General features: G+C 41.3%; 1 protein-coding gene across 1 annotated transcript in view; it reads right to left on the minus strand.

The window, feature by feature from the left end:
• The window catches only part of prdm6 (PR domain containing 6), a 107,361-nt gene that overhangs the window by 83,576 nt on the left and 362 nt on the right, over nt 1-23,423 (minus strand). The window contains exons 2-3 of the mRNA XM_056280194.1: nt 9,711-9,859; nt 9,395-9,547 (exon numbers count right to left, since the gene is read on the minus strand). Of these exons, the coding sequence (XP_056136169.1) occupies nt 9,395-9,547; nt 9,711-9,859 (302 nt within the window). The remainder of the gene's footprint in view (nt 1-9,394; nt 9,548-9,710; nt 9,860-23,423) is intronic.

Consider the following 23,423-nt stretch of genomic DNA (forward strand, 5'->3'; position numbering starts at 1 on the left):
GATCAGTGCCAGAGAAGAGACTGGAAGGTGTGTTGTGAGCCCATTAAAGGTGTAGAGGCTTTGCTGGCTGCTCACTGTGCAAGCTCTACACTCTACTTGGCATCACTGGGGCTGTTAAAAGGAAAGCCATCAAGTCTTCTATGGAGGCTGCAGAGAGGGCCTCCAGATGGCTTTGGATCAGAAGGAGTGGCTTTGGATCAGAAGGAGTGATTCGTGGGCCAATGCTGCTGGGACACAAGCCAGGGCCCGATCAACCCTGGCTGGGTCGCCTGAAAGGGGGTATATTATGTTGAAAGATCCGAAACACCCGAGGACCTCAGGAAACATCACTGATGATGTGTCCCAGTGCATTCTAGGATGTATCCTCGAATCAAATTATATAGGAAGAGAGAATGACTGACAGCACTCCAAAACAATATTTTCCTTAGGTCAGCATTTGATGGAGTAAATTAAAAGATGAGCTGGAGATAAAGTCATGCAGAGCTGGCTCACTTTCTTCTGGTCAGGTAATGTCTGCTAACTTACTTTACGTCTACATTAGCATACTTTACATTAGATTACCCAACTGATTTTGAATGACGTTGACAAGACGACACATCCACAGACGGCGGTGGTGCCAAGCGTTGTCACCTCCAGTGTCACGTCACCGTAAGGGAACTGTTCTGAATACAGTCTGCTGCAGTTAACTGTAAGTCTTCTTTTTTTTTTCTTTTAACATATTTGATGTTGATGTCTCATGTATAAATACAAGATGTTAAAATGTTAATTTCTCTGTGTTAAATTGACAGATGTATTTCTCTGTATAATTTTTTTGTATCCTTAAAATATGTTCAGTAAAAAAGGGAAAACGTTGAGTTCCTTTAATCAGACTCTAACTGAGAGAAAACTGCCCCCCTCCTGGAAAGAGGCTATAATTTCCGTAATACCAAAGGGAAGGGAAAAACAAAGAATACTGTGAGTCATATAGACCTATTTCAATACCTCAATAATTTCTAAAAGATTTGGAAATTTTATGACTAGCTTAATTGATGAAGATCAGTCAGGCTTTATAACAGGTAGGCAGACTCAGGATAATACTAGGCGTACCCTACACATAATAGACCAGATTCAAAAACAGGGACTGAGAGCAGTTTTAGTGAGCCTCGACGCAGAGAAGGCCTTTGACTGTGTCAATTGGAGATTCCTCTATCAGGTACTGGGGAGACTAGGGATTCAAAAACAGACAATACAATGTATTCAAAGCCTCTATCAAGAACCTACAGCGAGGATAAAATTAATGGACATCTAACTGATAGATTTGTTTTGCAACGAGGGACTCGCCAGGGATGTTGCCTTAGCCCGACCTTGTTTGCAATATTTATTGAACCGTTGGCACAAATGATCAGGCAGAGCAATAATTTAAAAGGAATCAAAATAGGAGAACAGGAACATATTATAGGGCTTTTCGCAGACGATGTTATAGTGACTCTTCAAGACCCGGACAGAACCTTTCCTAAACTGATGTCAATATTAGAAGACTTTGGTAAATACTCAGGTTATAAATTAAACATAGCAAAAACACAAATTCTCACATTAAATTATTCCCCAGGCCAAGAAATAAAAGAAAAATACAAAATCAAATGGAGTGCTAAAGTGATCAAATATCTGGGTGTGATACTGGCAAAAAATCTCAATAAAACATTCGAAATAAATTATAATCAGATTGATAACAATATAAAGACGGATATGAGGAGGTGGTCAGCTTTTAACATGGATTTTGAGACACGAATTGAGGTAATAAAAATGAACGTATTACCAAGATTGCTATACCTTTTTCAATCCATCCCGCTAATGATTCCAGAGACACGTTTCAGACATTGGGACAAACTCGTATCTAGATTTATCTGGGCCGGACAGAAACCAAGGGTCAGGTATAAGACACTTCAATTACAAAAAGAGGAGGGCGGGTTGTCCCTGCCCAACCTGAAACAATACTTTTATGCAGCCCAAGGGAGGTTCCTGGTTTGTACATGCTGCCCCCTGTATCAGGCAAGATGGAAAGATATAGAGGGCAAGTTAGATACTTTCCAAATTCAAGCAACATTAGGAGACATAGGAAATAAAATCTCTGAACAAAGCAATAATGAAATTATTAAACAAACAATGGACATTTGGAGTAAGATGGTGAAGGAATATAAAATGGAGGGAGACATCAAATTATTAATTTGGCCTGCTCTAGATCCTAAATTTAAACCAGGAGTCAGTGATGTCGGTTTCAGACAGTGGTGGGACAAGGGCATTATAGCAGTATGCACACTAACTCACAGTGGACTCTTTAAAAGTTTTGGGGAATTACAAAAGGAATTTGGACTTGAAAATAAAGACTTTTTCAGATACCTACAAATAAGAGATTACTATGATAAAAGAATAAAACCAACATTATCTAGAGAGGGCAATGCAGTGATAGATATTCTGACTGATGCCTATAAAAAAAAGAATAAAAAAAACTATTTCCAAAATATATCAGGGACTTCAGAAACAGAACGGGAACAACACAGGATATATTAAAGTAAAATGGGAGAAAGAATTAAACATAGAAATATCACAGGAGGACTGGTGTTCAATGTGGACTGCAAAGCATTCATCCACAAGTTCAAAGAAGTGGAGAATATTTGGTTGGAAAAATTTGATCCGCTACTTTATCACACCACGTATAAAGAGCAAATTTTCTCAATCACAGCAACAGTGCTGTGGAGGCAGTGCGGAAACTTGAACATTGATCACTCCCATATCTTCTGGTTATGCCCAAAAATCCAACCTTTCTGGGAAAATATATGCCTAATTGTGGGAAAGATTTTGAGATATAAGATTCCTAATGATGTTAAAGTGTTGTATTTCTGTACTTTGAAAGACGATGTGATTAAAAAGAAAGACTGGTATCTGTGCAAAATACTACTAATGGCCTGTAAAAAAAACAATTACAAAGAACTGGTACAAACCTGAGACCCTGAGTCTCAATCAGTGGATGGATAGAGTTAAAGAAATCTATGCAATGGAAAAGATGACTTTCTGTCTGAGGTCCAGAGGAGTGATCTTTCACAAGAAATGGGAGAAATGGTCTGCCTACATTAGAGGAATAGAGGATGCTATCAACTAAACAAGACTTTTGAACTCATTGGACACAAATCATAATACTGTCAACAGAGGAGCCCCCATGTTTTTTTTTTATTATTATTATTATTTTTGTAGACTTACTGTAGGTTTGTTTGTATGTCATATCTTAAGCTGAAAATACTAAATAAAAAGTATCAAAAAAAAGGGAAAACGTTAACTGCTACCAGCTACAGCTAGCTAATTCGTTATATATAGTAAATACAAAAAGAGGTAGTGGCAGGGGATCGGAACATTAACAGAAATCCTAAATCAACTCACAAAAATGTTATAAAGGGTACATTTATGGTTTTAATAGCGTTCCTATTTTTAGAATATAGAATTGTTGTAATGTATTGTTTGATTTCATTTTCAAAAATTAAGAAAGATGGTTTATGATTGAAAAACTTAAGATTTATGAATATGTAATTTTGCAAGTAATAAAATCAAATTGATGATAAAATATTGATTTACTTTGCTAGAATTATAGTAAAGAAGTAAAGAAACCAAACAATACATTTTCATAGGAAAGGGAAAATTCAGGATCAATATATTGGGAAATAAATGTACTGACATCTTGCCAAAAAGTACAAACGTGGGGACAAGACCAAAATAAATTACATAAATCTTCTGGAACCAGCTGACAAAATGAGCAGCCCACAGCCCTCAATGCCCTTTTTATATCTTCGTAGAAATAACTTCGAGGGATAAAAAATAATTATTTTAAAAGTCACTCCCTTGACCTTATTAATAATCAGATATTTAGAAGGTAAGCACCAGATTTTCTTCCAGTTCAGGTCTGAAGTAAAATTATTCCAGTGAGAAACTACATTTGGAACAGACTATTTCTCTTTAAAATAAAGCACATACGTATATCACGGTTGTTATTATTGCTCTTTTTAGAGGAGAAACAGAGCCAACCAACACCAGTAACAACAGGATCCAGTGGTAGTAAAGTCAGTTCAGACACTACTGAGTTTCTAAGAAGCATTACGACACCAGAAGGGATTGCATCGAAAACTAAAGCATATTCCCTTGGTGGAATAGGAATACCATATTTGTCTAGAAGTTCACAGTATGACATTAATGTGCCACTAGAATTAAGGAGCTGCTTAACCAGATGAATTCCATGGATAAACCAGTTTTCCAAGAACAATGATTTGTGTTTATATGTCTCTATTGTTCCATATGTAGTATCTGTGGAGGAAAAAAAATATGTTCATAAATTAAAGACCAGGAGACGAGCATTTGTTTGTGAAAATTTGACAATTTTAAGGAGCTTTTTTTTTCAACATTGTAGCTGCAAAGTAAAACAAATTTAAGGCCTCCAAGTTTTGAGAACAAGTAATTGGGAATAAAATTCCAAATTGAAGCCGGGTTTCTAAGAAACTGTTTAATCCAATTCATCTTGACAATGTCGTTACAGGTGGAAAAGTCAAGAAAGTTCAGGCCACCGGTGGTGTTCATGGGAGTTCATTAAGACTAATTTTCGAACATAGTGTATTCTGTTTCTCCACACAAAATTATAAAGCATGTTACCAATGGCCACAGAGGTCTGTTTGTTCACATCTAGAGATAAGGCTGCATAAGTCGGGATATGCCCTCTGCCTTTGTTAGCAAAATTCTTCCCCTAATGGTTAAATCTCTTTGGAGCCATAAATTCAGTTGTTTCTGTACCTTTCTTATGATAAGGTTGAAATTCAAAGAGCATCTAGAGTCTTTGTTTTTATTAATAACAATTCCAAGGTAAGTGATTGAATCTTTCACAGGAATGTTAGAGATAGAGGGAACATTACAATTTTTGAGGGCGAGCAGCTCACACTTACTGATGTTTAAACAGAACCCAGAGGCACTAGAACATGTTTTAATTGTATCAATGGCGACTGAAACCTATGAAGCATCCTTTAAAAATAAAGTGGTATTATCAGCCAACTGACTAATAATGATCTCGTTTTCAGCTATTTGATACCTTTCAAGGGGCTGCGATTAATTAAGTCAGAGAGTAATTCAGCACAAATTTGGAACAAATATGGCAAGACGGGACAGCCTTGTCTGAGACCGCAATTTAAATCAAATCTAGGAGAGGTACCTGTGTACAGTTTAACTGAAAAATTTGCATACTTATACATGGTCTTGATAGCTGCACAAAAGTAAGGACCAAAACCAAATTTCTCTCAAGACCTGAAATATAAAATTGTGTTCAACTGTGTCAAATGCCTTGCAGAAATCTAGAAACAAAATACAACTATCATCACTGCAAAGATCAGCATAGTCAATAAGGTCAAGAACAAGCCTGATGTTATTAGATATATGTCTATGCCTCATAAAACCAATTTGGGTTTCATCGATAATGTGGTCTAAAACAGCTTTTATTCTTTTCGCGAAAATCTGAGCCAGGATTTTGTAATCATTATTAAGAAGGCAGATTGGACGCCAGTTGTCAATGTAAAGCAGATCTTTCCTAGGCTTTGGAATTGGGGCTAAAAGTCCTTGGGATAAAGTGGGAGCAAGGGTTTGATTTTCAATGCTTTCTATAAAAACACCGTGGAGGAAGGGGGCTAGTTGCTCTGCAAAAGCAATATAAAATTCAGATGTTAAACCATCAACCCCTGGAGATTTGTTGAGTTTTAGGTGATGAATGGCATTCTTGGTCATTCTTAATTGACTTTGTTTTGGTGAGATATCCTAGACAATGGTTAGCTGCTGCCTCATTACATTGCGGTTCATACAAATTTCTGTAAAATGTGGAACAGCAATTAGCTATCTTATGGGGTTCATCAGTAATAACTCCATTGATACTGAGTTTTTGGAAGGGAACTGGTTTTTCTACGAGATCTTTCTAAATGGAAGAAATAGGCAGTGTTTTGTTCCCCTTCATCCAACCATTTTCTCCTTGACCTCACAAAAGCTCCCTCCACTTTCAATCTGTATATTTCATTTAATTTATTTTGCTATAAAACTGAATCCTGTATGTTATTTTCTGATAAAATTTCAGGCATAATTTGAGTAAGAAGAGTTATTCTAGTAATTACCTTTGTTTCTTCAATTTTCCTAGATTTAGCCAAAAAGGACCCATACTCTCTTAAATATTTTGTCACCTCGAATTTAAAAAGCTCCCAATTTCTGCAAAAGCATTTATCAATTAAGGCCTTGTTCCAGAAACATCTTATCAAAGATTGAATTTTCTTAATCACTAAATCATGTTTTAAACTAGAGTTATTAAGTTTCCAATAAGAGCCTCTAAATGTATGAATAGCGTTGGACCTAAAAGAGACTTGGAGTGACGCAGCTCTATGGTCTGTTAGTGGAGTTGTTATTATGTTAGCGGTAATATTATTCCTTTTTAAACAATCAGAAACTAACCAATTATCTATGCGTGAAATAGAAGTGCAAGCATTATTATTCCATGTACAAAGTTTAACGTCTGGATTTTTTCCCCTCCATGCATCTACCAAATGGAACTTTTGCATGAATAGCATCAGATTAGAAGCTGAGGAATTGTTTGCACTTGGAGGCCACCTATCTAAAGAACCATCTAAAGCAATGTTGAAGTCACCACCCATAAAAATCAGTATATTCGGGTATTTTGATAACCAGTGTGAGAAACGGGATTCTAAGACATCAAACAAAAAGTCATTTTCAGGTTTAGAGATATATCCATATACATTGGCAAGAAGGATAATGCTGTTACCAACATTAAGAATTAATAGCACATAACGGCCATTAGGATCACTTTCTGAGTGCAAAATATCTCCACTGAAGTTATTCTTTAAGACAGAAACCCCTGCAGATCTTTTCTGAACCATGGGAGAACCATATGGCATTTCTCCACTGAGCTTTCCAAAAAGAAACATCATTTACCACTGAATGTGACTCTTGAAAATAAAAAAAAAATCTGATTTCTGTACAGCCAGCTAATTCACTGTGTTACCTGTGCAGCTTTAAGGACGTAGTTTTCAAATCGAAAAAATGTAAATCAGGATTTCAAGCAGGTTTTACAACGCCCCCGGTTTTCTGCTCCCCCTGAAAACACGTGAGCCGAAACAGTCAGAGAACAAGAAAACAAGAACCAGGAAGAGTTTGGGGTTTGTGTCCTGTTTTAGTGAAATGTGTGGGCGGCCATCTTATCACGCTGATTTCTTATTAATATTACATCTATAGTTTGTATTCAACACACACAGCTTGACCTGTTCAGAGCGCTGAGCTTTTGGTCTCAGCCAAAGACCTACCTAAAATACTACTAATACTACCCACCTAAAATACTACTACTAATACTACCTACCTAAAATGCTACTACTATTAGTACTGCCAACCTAAAATACTACTATTAATACTACCCACCTAAAATACTACTACTACTAATACTACCCACCTTAAATACTACTACTAATACGACCTACCTAAAATTCTAATACTACTAATACTACCCACCTAAAATAAAACACTCAAAAAAACAACAATACCCCCCAGTGGTTTTTCATGGTTAACAGCGGAGAGAATGATGTCCGGTCAACCAGCGACAGACTGACCTTTACCGAGCTCGCCACATGGGACTCATCTATCTTTCTGTCTTTCTCCTTCCCTCCCTCTCTCTATTTCTCACTCCATCTGTCTTCTTCTCTCGATCTGTCACTCTCTCTCGCTCTCTCTCTTCTGTCTTTTAATGTGTCCACTTTTCTCCGTCTTTCTCCAATTGTGTGTCTCTGTCCATCATTCTGTCTATTATTCTGTCTGTCTGCACCTCTCTCTCTCTCTCTCTCTCTCTTAGTGCTAATGCAGCTCTTTATATCTGCCACATTGACTTTCCCCTGCCACTGTATGTAAATACACTGCTCTGGTCAATGGAGACAAAGTAACACACACACACACACACACACACACACACACACACACACACACACACACACACACACACACACACACACAGAGTGGTGTGTAGTGTGGGACTGGTTGAACTGGGCAGATGTAGATGGGTGACAGTGTCATCTGAAGGGAAGTATGGGATAAAGAAGAGAGTCTGCTGGTTTTTATCTTACATTATGTCCTGGACGTAAAGATGGACAGTAGGCTGTTCATACAAACACACTGGACACCGGGTCCTTTTTTTCCTTGTATTGGATTCTGTGTTATTTTGTGTCCCATACACGTCCAGAAGCTTCCATGAAAACTGGAGTGAAGGTCTTTTTAACTGTGGAGCTCCTGCAGATGTCCGAACGGCTTTAGTGGTATTTAATTAACAAAACGTATTCAACCTGGATTCTAACTTGAACAGAACCGTATTCGACGCGAGGATCTAAGGACAGGATGTCGTGTTGCTGTAAAGCCCCTCGAGGCAAATTTGTAATTTATGATATTGGGCTACACAAATAAAATCAAATTGACTATTCTACACGCTAAATTGTCTTCGAATTGTTCTGGTATTTATACTTCAACTTTTTATTTTCATTGTCCGATTGTATATTTTTCTGTTGTTCATTTGTTGTAGTACACTTTTAACTACATATGAAAGGTGCTTTATAGATAAAATCTAGCATTATTATTATTATTAGTATTATAATTATTACCAATATTATTATCATCATCATTATTATCATTATCATCATTATTATATTATCATTAGCATTACCATCATCATCATCATATTATTATTATTATGACCATTATTATTATTATTATATCATTATTATAATTATTATTATTATTATTACTACCATCATCATTATCATTATTATCATCACCATCGTTATGATTATATCACAATTATTATTATTATTACCATTATTATCCTCATCTTTATTATCATTAGCATTATCATCATCATCAACATTATTATTATTATTAGTAGTAGTAGTAGTAGTAGTAGTAGTATTGTCTTTTTTCCCCAGTTGATTAAACTGGTGTGTGGGAGATCGCGTTTACGCTCACGTTGTATTTGAAATGCGAAATCTACATTCAGGGTAAATATTACACTATTATACTGTCAGCGCTATAAATGCAGGAGTGTTGCTGCTTCCTGTGACTGGTTCATACATGTAAATGTTCTCAGTCTGCTGCAGACACACAACATGAGACACGCACGCCAGTTCATAACTGCAGTTTGTCGAGCTCATAGAGGAAAATGTAAACAGAGCCCAAGTGTCAAACAAACATGGATCAGTATGAGTGTCTTCAGACACTTCATCTTCCACATGATATACAACCAGATAACTTGCCCATCCTCACACATGCTGCACACCTTCCTCCTCCTCCTCCTCTCTGTCCTTACCTCCCAGAGGTGTCGCGTGTTCCTCACAGATGACAGTTTGTCCAGCAGGAGCGGGACTCCCTGGAAAGGGCCGATCCAGGTCCCCTGAGGGATCCTCTGAGCCGCACAGATCCCATAACCCAGACCAGGAACTGTACTGGTACAAAGACACACCTGCAGCAAACACACAGGAGGACAGTCAGTCAGACAGCCTCTTCTGCCTGGACATGTTTCTGAGCTAGACAAACAAAACAATAGAGAGGCAGACAGACAAGCATACAGAGAGACAGAAAGACAGACAGACATGTGTGAAACAGACATATACAGACTGTCTCACCTCTCTGGGCAGGTCTCGCAGCCAATCCGGGACGTCCGGCGGGGCGACAGGTGCGGCTGAGCTGCTGGTTCCCACCAACCTTCTGAGAGAATGAAGAGGACCGTGCATGGGACACTCACCATTCCTGTTATCTGCACACATATCACAACCTGACCCACAGAGACAGAGAGACAGACAGACAGAGAGGAAGGGAGAGGGAGAGAGAGTTTTCAAACATCAGTTTCAGGACCCAACGTTTCACCATATTGTCATCAAACTAGTTAGGATTTAAGTACAGATACATGATCTGCTCCTCACCTGGCTGACCTGTATGATACAATAAACTACGTATTAACCATTTACAAATACAATAAAGTACATATATTAACCAAAAGCCAGCACAATAAAGTACTATACTACCACAATAAACTATATGTATTAACTATGTATTATGACAATACACTTTATCTTAACTACATTCTAGTCTGAATAAACCAGGCAGGCTGGATAAATATGTCTCAACACAAATCTGGTTTGTGTTACGAAAGAAATGGTTTGAAAACAGGATTTCTCTGGGGGAAAAAAACCACAAGTTTGCATCCCTGTTCGATCAGCCTAAAATGAAATGAGGTATGTGTTAGCATTCACTATGTTAAGTGGATTTTATCAATATTTACTAATGTGATTTGCAAGAATTTACTTCGTGGATTTATTAGTATTATTATCTATTAATATTTACTGTAGTAACTGAGAACCAGCCAGGTGTCATGATGAGGCCAGTTTGTCTCTCTTATGAGATCTGTCAATGTAAATTAATATTGTCACTGCGTCAATAAAAGTCGTCACACCGAGGACTGAAAGTTAATTGGAGGGAGAGAGGGAAGGAGAGGAAACTCTTTTAATATAATTTATTTATTGTTTATTCACAAATTTGTGATATTGGGCTATGCAAATAAGAGTGACCCGACTTTTGACGAAAGCCAAATGCTTCCTGTAGCCCAACTACATGTTGTGTCGCGTTTCTTAAAGGGGACGCGTGTACATCGCCTTTAAGATGGCAGCGTTTCTTAAAGGGGACGCGTGGCATTTCCTTTAAGATGGCAGCGTTTCTTAAAGGGGACGCGTGCGCATTTCCTTTAAGATGGCAGCGTTTCTTAAAGGGGACACGTGTACATCGCCTTTAAGATGGCAGCGTTTCTTAAAGGGGACGTGTGCGCATTTCCTTTTTAAAATGGCGTCTGTCTACTGGGAGTACCATCGGGGACAGATGATCTGAACGCAGGTTTTAAAATAAGATCAGGCCCTTCTGATAGAGGTTTTCCAGAACATACATGTGTTTTCAATGGTAACTGGAGTCTGTGGCTAAAAGTCAAATATACAGAAAAACAGTTGAGAAGGTTCAGAGACGAGCTACTAAATTAATCCAAGGTCTGAAAGAGATGCCCGGTTAGGAAATGTACAACTACCCAACTACCAACGCCAGCATACAGGAGACACAAACCCCGCTTCGTCCAACTTTTCCGCCACTTCCTTAAATAGCTCACCATTCCCGGTTCTCCTTCAATCCACGTACTTTCGGATATTCAACTCCTTTAGCTGACAAAACGTAAAGTTTGTCTCCTCGTCTGTCCAGAAATACGCGGTTCTCACTATGGCACTCGCCATGTTGAGACTACGCTGTTCGACTTCCGGGTTAAGACCGCCGCGGGAAGTATGGAGCATGCGCAGAACGCCTAGGCCAGTTGGAGCGTAGACATGCCAGAGTGAATCCATCCCCAGCCGCGTTAGCTAGGCGTGTTGGTCCCACTTCCGGAAATTCCATTTAGTACGGCTTCAGTGGGACTAACACGTTTACCATGTATTTTAAAAGTCCAGTTTTGGCCGGACTAACACAATAAATCCACTTTTTCTAACGTCACGTAAACGTACTGATAGAGGAGATATGACTGAAGTCTATAAGCATGTTCACAAAATACAGGATTTCACAGCTGAGCCTGTTATCTACTTTTGGAATAATCGGTATGAGTCAAGAAGGAAGTCCTTAAAACCATCCCCATTTCAGTGTCACTCTGACAAGAGAATAAACTTCGGTAACACTTTGGTATGGGGAACGTAGTCCCCATTAATTAGGTGCTTATTAGCATGCAAATTAGCAACATATTGGCTCTTAATTGGTCATTATGACGTACTCATTAATGCCTTATTCCGCATGGCCTTATTATACAACCAGTAAGCAGAGGTGGAAAAACCCGGTCCAGAAAGTAAAAACCCTAACTGTGTCTTTACTCCACCCATGTACTAAACCATCAGATTGCACTGACTAGTTTCCCAAATTAGCTGGTTTAATACATGGATGGAGTAAAGACACGGTTAGGGTTTTTACTTTCTGGACCGGGTTTTTCCACCTCTGCCAGAAAGCCATTAACTATGAGTTTTCCCTCTATAACCTCAGAAGTATTGCTTATTAGTAGTACCATCTCAATATGCTTCGCTTAGTATGGCCTTTATAAGGTGGTAGTACCACAAGAAGAGTTATTCTCCCTTACTAACACTTAATGAATATGGTCTGTTCTTACATAACAACACACAAAACTACACGTGTTCATAGTGTTAAATTACTCTAAATTAAGTTTTTGTTACTTAGAATATGTTCCCCATACTAAAGTGACATTTTGATCATTACTAATTCACTAGTAATTAAGTTTTTGTTACTTAGAATATGTTCCCCATACTAAAGTGACATCTTGATCATTACTAATTCACTAGCAATTAAGTTTTTGTTACTTAAGAGTATATTCCCCATACTAAAGTGACACCTTGATCATTACTAATTCACTAGCAATTAAGTTTTTGTTACTTAGAATATGTTCCCCATACTAAAGTGACATCTTGATCATTACTAATTCACTAGTAATTAAGTTTTTGTTACTTAGAATATGTTCCCCATACTAAAGTGACATCTTGATCATTACTAATTCACTAGTAATTAAGTTTTTGTTACTTAGAATATGTTCCCCATACTAAAGTGACATCTTGATCATTACTAATTCACTAGTAATTAAGTTTTTGTTACTTAGAATATGTTCCCCATACTAAAGTGACACCTTGATCATTACTAATTCCCTAGTAATTAAGTTTTTGTTACTTAGAATATGTTCCCCATACTAAACTGACATCTTGATCATTACTAATTCACTAGTAATTAAGTTTTTGTTACTTAGAATATGTTCCCCATACTAAAGTGACATCTTGATCATTACTAATTCACTAGCAATTAAGTTTTTGTCACTTAGAATATGTTCCCCATACTAAAGTGACATCTTGATCATTACTAATTCACTAGTAATTAAGTTTTTGTATGTTCCCCATACTAAAGTGTTACCAAAACTTCTTCTCAATCCGTGCTGTAGGAGCACGGAACCAACTCCCAGAGGATGTGGTGCAGGCTCCTTCAGTTAACGCCTTTAAAAACAGATTAGAGCAATTTTAGTCAACAAAGGACTTTTTACACAATTATAAAGCTGAGTTGTGATTACTGTATTGAGTGACTGTGATTATTTGTGAGATTATTGTGATTTTAACGACTATACCGTGGTTCTTTTTTGTATGGTTGTTTTGATTTGTGGGGGTCTGGTGTACAGGATTTGTAACATGTAGCAAAAAAAAATTTCCATTAAATTTCATTAAATGTTTGCAGGGTGGATGTTTTAACCTCTTTTTATTTACAACTCACGTTCTGGAAAAGAGTTTTGCCAAAGCTGTGAGTTTCCACATCTTACAGTCAAGGTTTACCCTTCATGTTTAACCTTCATGCAGAAAGACAAGAAACACAAGAATTTTATTGCAGACACAAAAATGAAAAGAGGCCAAGCGGGTTTTTAATAAAAACTGGCTGCGTTTGCTCGACGTGTTGACAGATTTTCCGTTCCGACGCTTCCCGGAGCTCGTTCTTGTTTGCCGAGGCGGAAACCAAACACGCCTCATTTACTCCAACTACCGAAAAAAGCCTCGGACAAATATCGATAACCTAAAATTACAAGGGATCACAAGATAGTTAACTAAAAGCTACAACAGTACAGACACCCCGTAACTCACGCACACACACAAACCCGGTGTGTGGACCTACTCTGTTACAGGCCTGTTTACATAAAGGCAGAAATACACTTCTATCATTTCCAACCACCTGCCCAACATTCCCTCCATCCATCCATTATCCAAGCTGCTTATCCTGATCGGGGTCGCGGGGATGCTGGAGCCCATCCCAGCAGTCATTGGGCGGCAGGTGGGGAGAGACCCTGGACGGGTCGCCGGGCCACCACAGGGCCCACACACACATTCACATCTAGGGACAATTTAGTACGGTCGATTCCCCTGACCCACATGTCTTTGGACTGTGGGAGGAAACCCACACAGACACAGGGAGAACGTGCCAACTCCACACAAGAGGACGACCCAGCAACGACCCCCAAGGTTAGACGACCCCGGGACTCGAACCCAGAACCTTCTTGCTGTGAGGCGACCGCGCCAACCGCCGCGCCGCCCCTGCCAAACAATATCATCTATAAATATGTTCAAATACTACAACAACAAAAAGTCAGCTTGAGCAGCAGCATGTGGGTGACGGCTGACTGACAAGAGGAATGAGTCTCCTCGGTGACCTTCGACCTCTCATGTTCATATTGACGACAGCCGAGCTGAGGAGTTCCTTTTAATATGCACCTTTTTTATCCTCAAATTAGAAACCAGCGACACCGACTCTTATGACGTGAAAGCGCATTATAATTATGATTATATTAAAATCACGAGGAGCCTCTGACACATTTTCACTTTTCAGATCTTTTAAAGTAAAGGATCCTCTGTTTTGTTCAAGTATGGACGGGCACGTTACCGGACACCCAGCCTTTCAAATCCATTCAGTGTGTTTCGGTTTCGATGTCAATACAACCACAAACTGCAGTTTCTGTGTGTTTCTAATTCAAGGGAGAGTTGTTGTTTTTTAATGCGAGCAATCTTCACAAACCCTCTTAGGAACACCACATTTTTATCCAAATTAATGAACTGAAGTAAAATGAAAATAATTTGTATTACCTTTCCATTTTGTCATGTTTCGTCAGACACCAGAGACAGACGTCCTGTAATACGTGTGTGTGTGTGGTGTGTGTGTGTGTGTTTTCAGAGTGATGGCAGTGTTCAGATATCTGGTCCTGCCATCATCATATGAACTACTCAATATCTCTTTAACGCTGGAACGACCGGGATTTCACTCCTACCTAGAAGGACCGCGGTTTTTAAACTCTACATTCTGTCAAGATAAATACCCAGTAGAGATATTAATCCATTACATACGTCAGTAGGCCTGTTATGAAACTAACTGACCCCAAAATTAACATTTTAACAACTTTAACACTATTTCTAAACAATGTGAAATGGCCGCTGTCCAACGCCTGTAAATACTGCAGGGCCTCGGTGGTAGTCGTGGTGCGTCTGTAACCAGACATGTTGGCAATAACCAAACAGCAAGTTTAGACGACTTCTCTGCACCGGAGGACGCTGGTGTGTTTCTAGGGCAGAGCGATGAACTTGGCGAAGGAAATGACGCCACCAACACACCACATAAATAGCGACTTGGCGTGCACGATCACGCACAAATTACGAGCGGTCATGTCGACGGCCCGTGGTCGTGTCAGGTAGATCTTATCGTAACTCTCATTTCTTTGCAATTGAGATCACAATGTCATCTGTGAACATCATCGTCCGCCGAGACTCCTGCCTGATCTCGTCCGTCACCATTGCAAACAAGAATCCCACCTCCACCTTGAACCCGTCTGTCATTCCAACCACAAACCTCACCACTGTCACACTTCCCTCATACATGTCCTGCACCACTCCTACATACTTATCTGCAACTTCCTCATACAAAACCACACCTCCTCTCTCGGCACCCTGTCATAAGCTTTCTCTAAATCCGCAAAAACACAATGTACCTCCTTCTGGCCTCCTCTATACTTCTCCATCAACATTCTCAAAGCAAACATCACATCTGTGGTGCTTTCGTGACATGAAACCATACTGCTGCTCGCTGATCGTCACCTCTCCTCTTAACCTAGCTTCTATTACTCTTTCCCAAATCTTCATGCTGTGGCTGATCAACTTTATACCTCTGTAGTTGTTACAGTTCTGCACATCGCCCTTGTTCTTGAAAATCGGTACCAGTAGACTTCTTCTCCACTCCTCAGGCATCCTCTCACTTTCCAGGATTGTGTTAAACAATCTAGTTAAAAACCTCACTGCCATCTCTCCTAAACACCTCCATGCCTCCACAGGTATGTCATCAGGACCAACTGCCTTTCCACTCTTCATCCTCTTCATAGCTGCCCTCACTTCCTCCTTGCTAATCCGCTGAACTTCCTGATTCACTATCCCCACATCATCCAACCTTCTCTCTCTCTCATTTTCTTCATTCATCAGCCCCTCAAAGTACTCCTTCCTACCTTCTCAACACACTCTCCTCCCTTGTCAGCACATTTCCATCTCTATCCTTGATCATCCTAACCTGCTGCACATCCTTCCCAGCTCGGTCCCTCTGTCTAGCCAATCGGTACAAGTCCTTTTCTCCCTCCTTAGCGTCTAACCTGTCATACAACTCACCATACACCTTTTCCTTTGCCTTTGCCACCTCTCTCTTCACTTGTCTTCCTTCCTCTGTCCTGATGACACACCAAGTACCTTCCTAGCTGTCTCCCTCGCTATTTCTGCAGTGGTTGCCCAGACATCTGGCAACTCTTCACTACCACCCAGTGCCTGTCTTAACTCCTGCCTGAACTCCACACAACAGTCTTCCTTCTTCAACTTCCACCAATGGCTCCTTGACTCTGCCTTCACTCTATTCCTCTTCTTGGTTTCCAAAGTCATCCTACAGACCACCAGCTGATGCTTCCTAGCTACGTTCTCCCCTGTCACCACCTTGCAGTCTCCAATCCCTTTTAGATCGCGCCTTCTACATAAGATACTACAAACCAGTGACCCTGGTCATTCATTATCGTCAAGTTTTGTTTTGTTTTGTTTTTCCAAATCAAGGCAAACTCATCACGTCCTCAGACTGCAAAGTAATTCATTTTAGCTAGCCAGGTGTGGCACTAATATCAGCAGCCAGGGCCACTTTGCTAGGCTTAATGTCGTGACTGTAAATTGATATGAACCATCCCGTTAATCAGGTTAGGCTGGAGGCCAGTGTGTGGCAGAGGTGGATGTGCAAGTTAGGGACACAAACAGGTCAGAAGCTGACAGGTTTGGTCGGGCGTCCCTACAGACACAACTTGCCGTGTCTGCAGGTGGGAAGCCGGATGTGGGTATGTGTCTTTGTCGCTGCAATAGCGCCTCTTCTGGTCGGTTCATGGGGGGGGGGGACTGGAGGAATAGTGTGATCCTCCTGCACGCTACGTCCCCCTCACGAAACTCCTCACTGCGAGGTGAAAAAAAGCAGCTGACGATGCCACATGTATCGGAGGAGGCGTGTGGTAGTCTGCAGCCCTCCCTGTCAGAGGAGGTGAAGCAGCGACTGGGACAGCTCGGAAAATAGGGTAATTGGCCAAGTACAATTGGGTTTAAAAATAAATAAATAAATAAATAAAGGGGGGAGAAAATGCCGAAGAGCACAGTTGTGCTGCTGTTATTATCATTGCGCTACCTTGTTCTATTTATTACAGTTCATTCGTTTATTTTATTCCATTGTTCTTTACTGTGTCGTAATTGGTCAAAATAACAATTCTGAGTGATTTGTGATTTTCTTTGTTGTCAGAAGAAATGCAGGAGCATCACACTCTTAGCCCCACTCTTGCGGCTGCCTCATTAAAAGTATCGTTATAACAGAAATATGGGCGTTTTGTAGCTCTGACTCTTGTTGAGCTCGGGTTCTAAAACGTTATAGAGTTAGGCTAATCGCTTTTCTTGAAAAGTTTTCTTATTTTAGTTTTTTTTTAATGACAAAGAACAAACCTACAACAAGAATACAATAAAATAAACGTAGTAAATAAACGTAGTTTATGTACTTATGTACTTATAGGCTAATAGCTGACGGAATCTGGAACTGGAGTTGGCCCCGCCCACTGCTCCCAGAGTGGATGAAGGGCTGGATGCAGAGGACAAAATTCGCGAGTACTGAGAAATGACAGTAAAGAAATTACGAATAAATATAAATCTTACAAATGTCAACTTGTGGTGACCCACATCTATACATCGAGAGACATTCACCTAAGAGGACGGTGTACCTTTAAGGGAAGAGGCGAGGGGTCAAATAATGCACTTCCGCTTCCGGTTCACAGTCCGTTCAGCGTCGTTGTCAGATGTATGACATGCTAAGTTGGAGCTAGTAAACTACCTCGACTACGTCGTCTACTCTCACGTCTCCTGTCTCGTTGTTTTCTAACTCCACAAACTCTCAGATTGGTTGGAGCTAGGGTGGCGTTTCTGCGCGTCTGCTCCGCGGCGCTTTGCCGGGCGTTGTCTCGGATTTGCAGCCTGTTATAACGAGCGCTTATGAAGGTCTATAATTCATCCACGATAAGGAAAAAACACGTGACAAGCTTTTATTACGTCACAAGAAGTGCACAGATGGGACCTCGCTCAACCAAATCCCTCGGGATCACAGACGTCGCCAAACCTTTTGGAAAATGTCTTTTTTGTTATTATTATTATTATTGTAAGCGGTTATTTTGTTGCCCGGTGCGGGATTCGATACGAAGTGTACTGCACCACAAGGCGACCTCACTAACCGCTCGGCTAAAGGGTCAGACCCGTTAGCTGGGGGCTAACGTGTCTTATTAGTAGTTTACATTATTAACGAATAACAGCACAAACAACAAAAATGTAAGACAACAGAATCCTTAACAATTAATACCTTTAATTAAATTTAAAAACGCGTGTTGCACCGCTATGCCGTCTTTCTCAGCCCACAATGGAGAAACGTCTGGCTGACTCCTTCCGGAGTCATGCCGCCCCGCCCCGCTTCCTGAGTCATGCCCCGCCCCCCGCCCCGCCCCGCATGCCGAAGCTCCGAATATTCGCTTCTGATTACTACGGAAGCTCCGGACCCCCCCCCCCGTCCCCCCGCCAACAAAAAACGTAATCGGGAGAGGCTGCTATAGGAAACAGAAAGCGATCCAGTTGTCTTTGCGACAGTGGCGCAAACAATAAAAACAACTGGAAACGCTGAGGGGGGGTTGAAAAGTGGTCTACAGCCGCTTTAAATAATGGAGCCACGTTTTTTTTTTAACAGCCCCCTCTCTTTATTTCTGAGTAAACATTCGTTTTGGGGGAGTTTTTAAACGTCACACTTTCATGTCGGCGTGATGCATTTTGCTAACGTTTTATTCATTGATATATGAGGATGTGATCCAGATAAACTACAGCGAACACAGCGGAAAGAGATGCAAGGGTGACGGTAAGGTGTACCAGACCATGTGGCGTTCATTCACCCAAACAAACAACTACAGCAGCACAAGCATGGCAGCAACAAAGGTCGTCAGACCTAACCAGCAAGATCGAAACTAGCACCTATATATATATAGTAGCGAATTCGGGGGACAACGCAACCACAGGAACTGCCGCGGCCGGGAAGCGAACCCGTGTCGCTCGCACCGCAGGAGACATCGCTAACCGGCCAACGTGTCTACTTATCCATGCACGTTACTATATCTATATATAGATATATATATCTATATATAGATATAGATATATAGTGGAGTTAGAAAACAACGAGACAGGAGCCGTGAGAGTAGACGTAGTCGAGGTAGTTTACTAGCTCCAACTTAGCATGTCATACATTCGACAACGACACTGAACTGTGAACCGGAAGCGGAAGTGCATTATCCGACCCTTCGCCTCTTCCCTTAAAGGTACACCGTCCTCTTAGGTGAATGTCTTTCGTTATATAGATGTGGGTCACCACAATATACAGCTAAACATAAATAGCAGTAAATAGCTTATTATTAATTAACAATAATCGTTTGACTGCTATTTACCCCTCAAACTAAACACATAAAATATAATTACATGAATATACACGTGCACCAATCTACCAACCCCCCCCCTGCCCCCCCACACCCCACACACACTGTCTCTTCTATCCCGTCACTTGGTCCGTCCCGAACCTTTTAATTATCTTGGTGTCTGTACCCCGGGGGAGTCTTTGGGCCGAACACCCCGGAGCAGCGACACGTCCGTCTCGCACTGCGCAAAGGGCGCGTGTGCGCGTGTCAGCTTGCGAGCTCCTTCTCCCAAGAACAACCAGAAAGAAGGTTCTCCCCAAGCACACAAGGCCGTTCCTTGGCGTGCCTTGGTTCGAGACGGACCGGTCAGGTGGTTATGTGAACCAGTGTTCCTCAACCGGGGGTCCGCGGACCCCTAGTGGTCCGTGGTGTAATTGCAAGGGGTCCGTGAAAATAAAATATCTTTAAAAAAAAGATCCTATGACATTTATAGAAATAGGATTATTTTAATCAAATGTGACTGAGACCTTTATCTACCTAAACTATAAAGGGTCACAGGACTTTTTTCTCTAATTACATCTGTTTCACAAGTGTAATTTATTGTATTTTATTAAGAGATCTCGCTCCCGTTTGCATTGTTAAAAGTTACTGCATAAAAATTCTGTTGTTACATCTATCTGAAAGTTACTGAATACATATTCTGTTTCGTTACATATATCTGAAAGTTACTGAGTACATATTCTGTTTTGTTACATATATCTGAAAGTTACTGAATACATATTCTGTTTTGTTACATATATCTGAAAGTTACTGCATAAGAATTCTGTTTTGTTAACTATATCTAAGTTACGACTGAAAGCTCTTATTTTTGCCCCAAAGAGTGAATAAATGCTATAATGCAATTTAAAATGCAGTTTCTACTGTTTCTATCAAATTGCAACCCCCCTCCCCCAAGATCAGGTGGAGGGGTCCTCAGGGCAGACCAAAAATACGCAGGGGGTCCAGGACCCCAAAAAGGTTGAGAACCACTGCTGTAAACCATTTAAACAACGCTAAACTAACACGCCGGCCCACACTTTCCACCACGACGCTGTAGCGCGCGCGCGTTACCGCACAAAACTCGACACAACCTCATTTGAACCGCTGCTCATCAGTTATGAACAGCCAACAGAGTCTCGCGCGTTTTCGTTAAATACATACGAATTTAATCAAATACATTTCGTATCTAGTCACGAAATGCATTTGATTAAATTCGTATGTATTTAACGAAAACGTGCGAGACTCTTGCGCCAGCGGCGGAGCTGTCGGAGCCTAATCTGAGCCCCTTCCCTCCCAGGCGGAGCTGAGGGCCCACCACAACACTTGCCGCAAGACAACACAGCCACCCGTGCTTTAAACATTTCCGTAATGACTCAAAATAATAAATAGTCACTTCATATTTTATACCGGGTGTGCAAATATGCAATGTGCAAAATGCTCTGTGCAAACCTCGCTGATGAATTGCATTGTTAAAGTGCGTAGTTCAGTTGTCTGTTAGAAGTGTAATTAACACAAAACCCAAGTCGCGCGAGATTTACAAGGCCAAAACCCGTCAGCCACTGGTAGGTAACAACGTGCCCTTCGGTTCACCCAGCTTCCCTCCCCGAGTCCCCATGCATGGGTTACAGGCCACCAGCCTTAAAGACGGGTCAAGGGTCACAGCCTCGACTCTCCTCAAACGTTCTGCTAATCCCGAGACGCGTTCGTGAAGACAGTTCTGGACAGCGGGTACTTCACGTTAACCTCCGGCCTAGCTATCAAGCCCAGCAGGGTGCGTGAAGGGCACAAGACACGAAGGCCGCGCTGGTTCTCCTGTTCCGAACCTGAGCCCCGCCGTCGATGTTCACACACCACCCACACCCAGCACCAGACAGGGGCGTAGCACAAAATTCTGGGCCCCTTTCCTCTTCTGTCTCTCACGCATCACTTTTTGGAGTTCTAGCATACTGTATATTATTTACCATCACAGTACCTTAACCTACCTTAAACTACTTTAACCTATATTTTAACCTAGCTTAACCTACCGTAACATACTTTAACCTATATTTTAACCTAGCTTAACCTACCTTAACCTATATTTTAACCTATATTAACCTAGCTTAACCTACTTTAACCTATATTTTAACCTAGCTTAACCTAGCTTAACTTACTTTAACCTATATTTTAACCTAGCTTAACCTACTTTAACCTATATTTTAACCTAGCTTAACCTAGCTTAACCTACTTTAACCTATATTTTAACCTAGCTTAACCTAGCTTAACCTAACCTTCACCTAGCTTACCTATCCTGCAGTGATTGAAAACAATTGCATAGATTTTGCTTTCTGTGGGAAAAAGACGTGACTCTGGGCTCGTGCTCGCATCAGCAGTCACTCGCGACAGGACTAGATGAGCTGCACTGAGAGATGCTCGTGAGGGGCGGACTAAACCATTTTGCATCTTTTGTAAAGGGTGAGAGGGGCCCCAGAGAGGGGTGAGAGGGGCCCTCTTTAAGTCCCTCAACCGATGTGTTGAGCCAGTTTTAACTGACGTTATGACACGGATTAGTTAGAAATCAAAAGAATCTGCAAACCAAAATAAACTTTGAATTCCAGGCTTCCCGAGGCCTCCCCCCCCTCCCCTCTGGGCCCTGGTAGGTCCTTCCCCTTTATCAACCCCACTACGCCGGCACCACACACGGTCACTCACTGCCCATGACAACGCTGCGCCTCCTGTCTCGCGCTGCAGTCGCTGGCCTGCTAGACCTGCTCGGCACGAAGTCAGGATGGCTAGAACTCATTTGATAGAGGAAAACACACGGGGACAGACACCTTAGGAATTAGGAAGTGTGTCTCCGTGTGTGTCAGTGGCGGCTGCTGCTAAAAAATTTGGGGGGGGGGGGCGCAATTTAGCTTGGCGCAGCCCACCTGACGGCTGCTTTAATGTCCACACAGTCACAGAGTTGTTAAGAAGGACAATGCGGCCTGTAGATTTTATCAGGGGTCGTAGACGGTGGATGATTGACAGCCGAGACGAGGCGTGGTGGTGGGTGTGAACATGATTGACAGCCACGAGAATTGTCCAATCACATCAGATCAAAAAACATTAAAACAACACCGATTCGCTGCCGATAAAAGTGGGGGTGTCTGGGGCGGCACAGAACTGCGCCCCCTGGAAAATCTGAAGAAACCAATCAGACAGCGGCCTCAGGTCACCTGCTCGCCACAGGTTTGAGGGCTTACATAAGGTATCGGTTGGGCCGGCGCCCCTCACCCAGGAAGTGTATGTATTCAGACAGAAACCAACCAAATACCATTTTGACCATTATTTAATGGCTGCTGACAGCCGCTCACAGACTGAAAACACTTTTATTTCATCATTATTATACAACTAAATTATATCTAACATGTTGAAGTAGATTTTCATCTCTAGATATCTGAAGGGGGCGGCGCCCCAGCGCCCTGTACTGGCCAGCCGCCACTGTGTGTGCGTGTGTGTGCGAGAGAGAGAGAGAGAGAGAGAGAGAGAGAGAGAGAGAGAGAGAGAGAGAGAGAGAGAGAGAGGGAGAGAGAGAGGGAGGGAGAGAGAGAGAGAGAGAGACGGAGAGAGAGAGAGAGAGAGAGGGGGAGAGAGGAGAGAGAGAGAGAGAGAGAGAGAGAGAGAGAGAGAGAGAGAGAGAGAGAGAGAGAGAGAGAGAGAGAGAGAGAGGGAGAGAGAGAGGGAGGGAGAG

This window comes from Lampris incognitus, chromosome 1, assembly GCF_029633865.1.
Source record: "Lampris incognitus isolate fLamInc1 chromosome 1, fLamInc1.hap2, whole genome shotgun sequence".
NCBI lineage: Eukaryota > Metazoa > Chordata > Actinopteri > Lampriformes > Lampridae > Lampris > Lampris incognitus.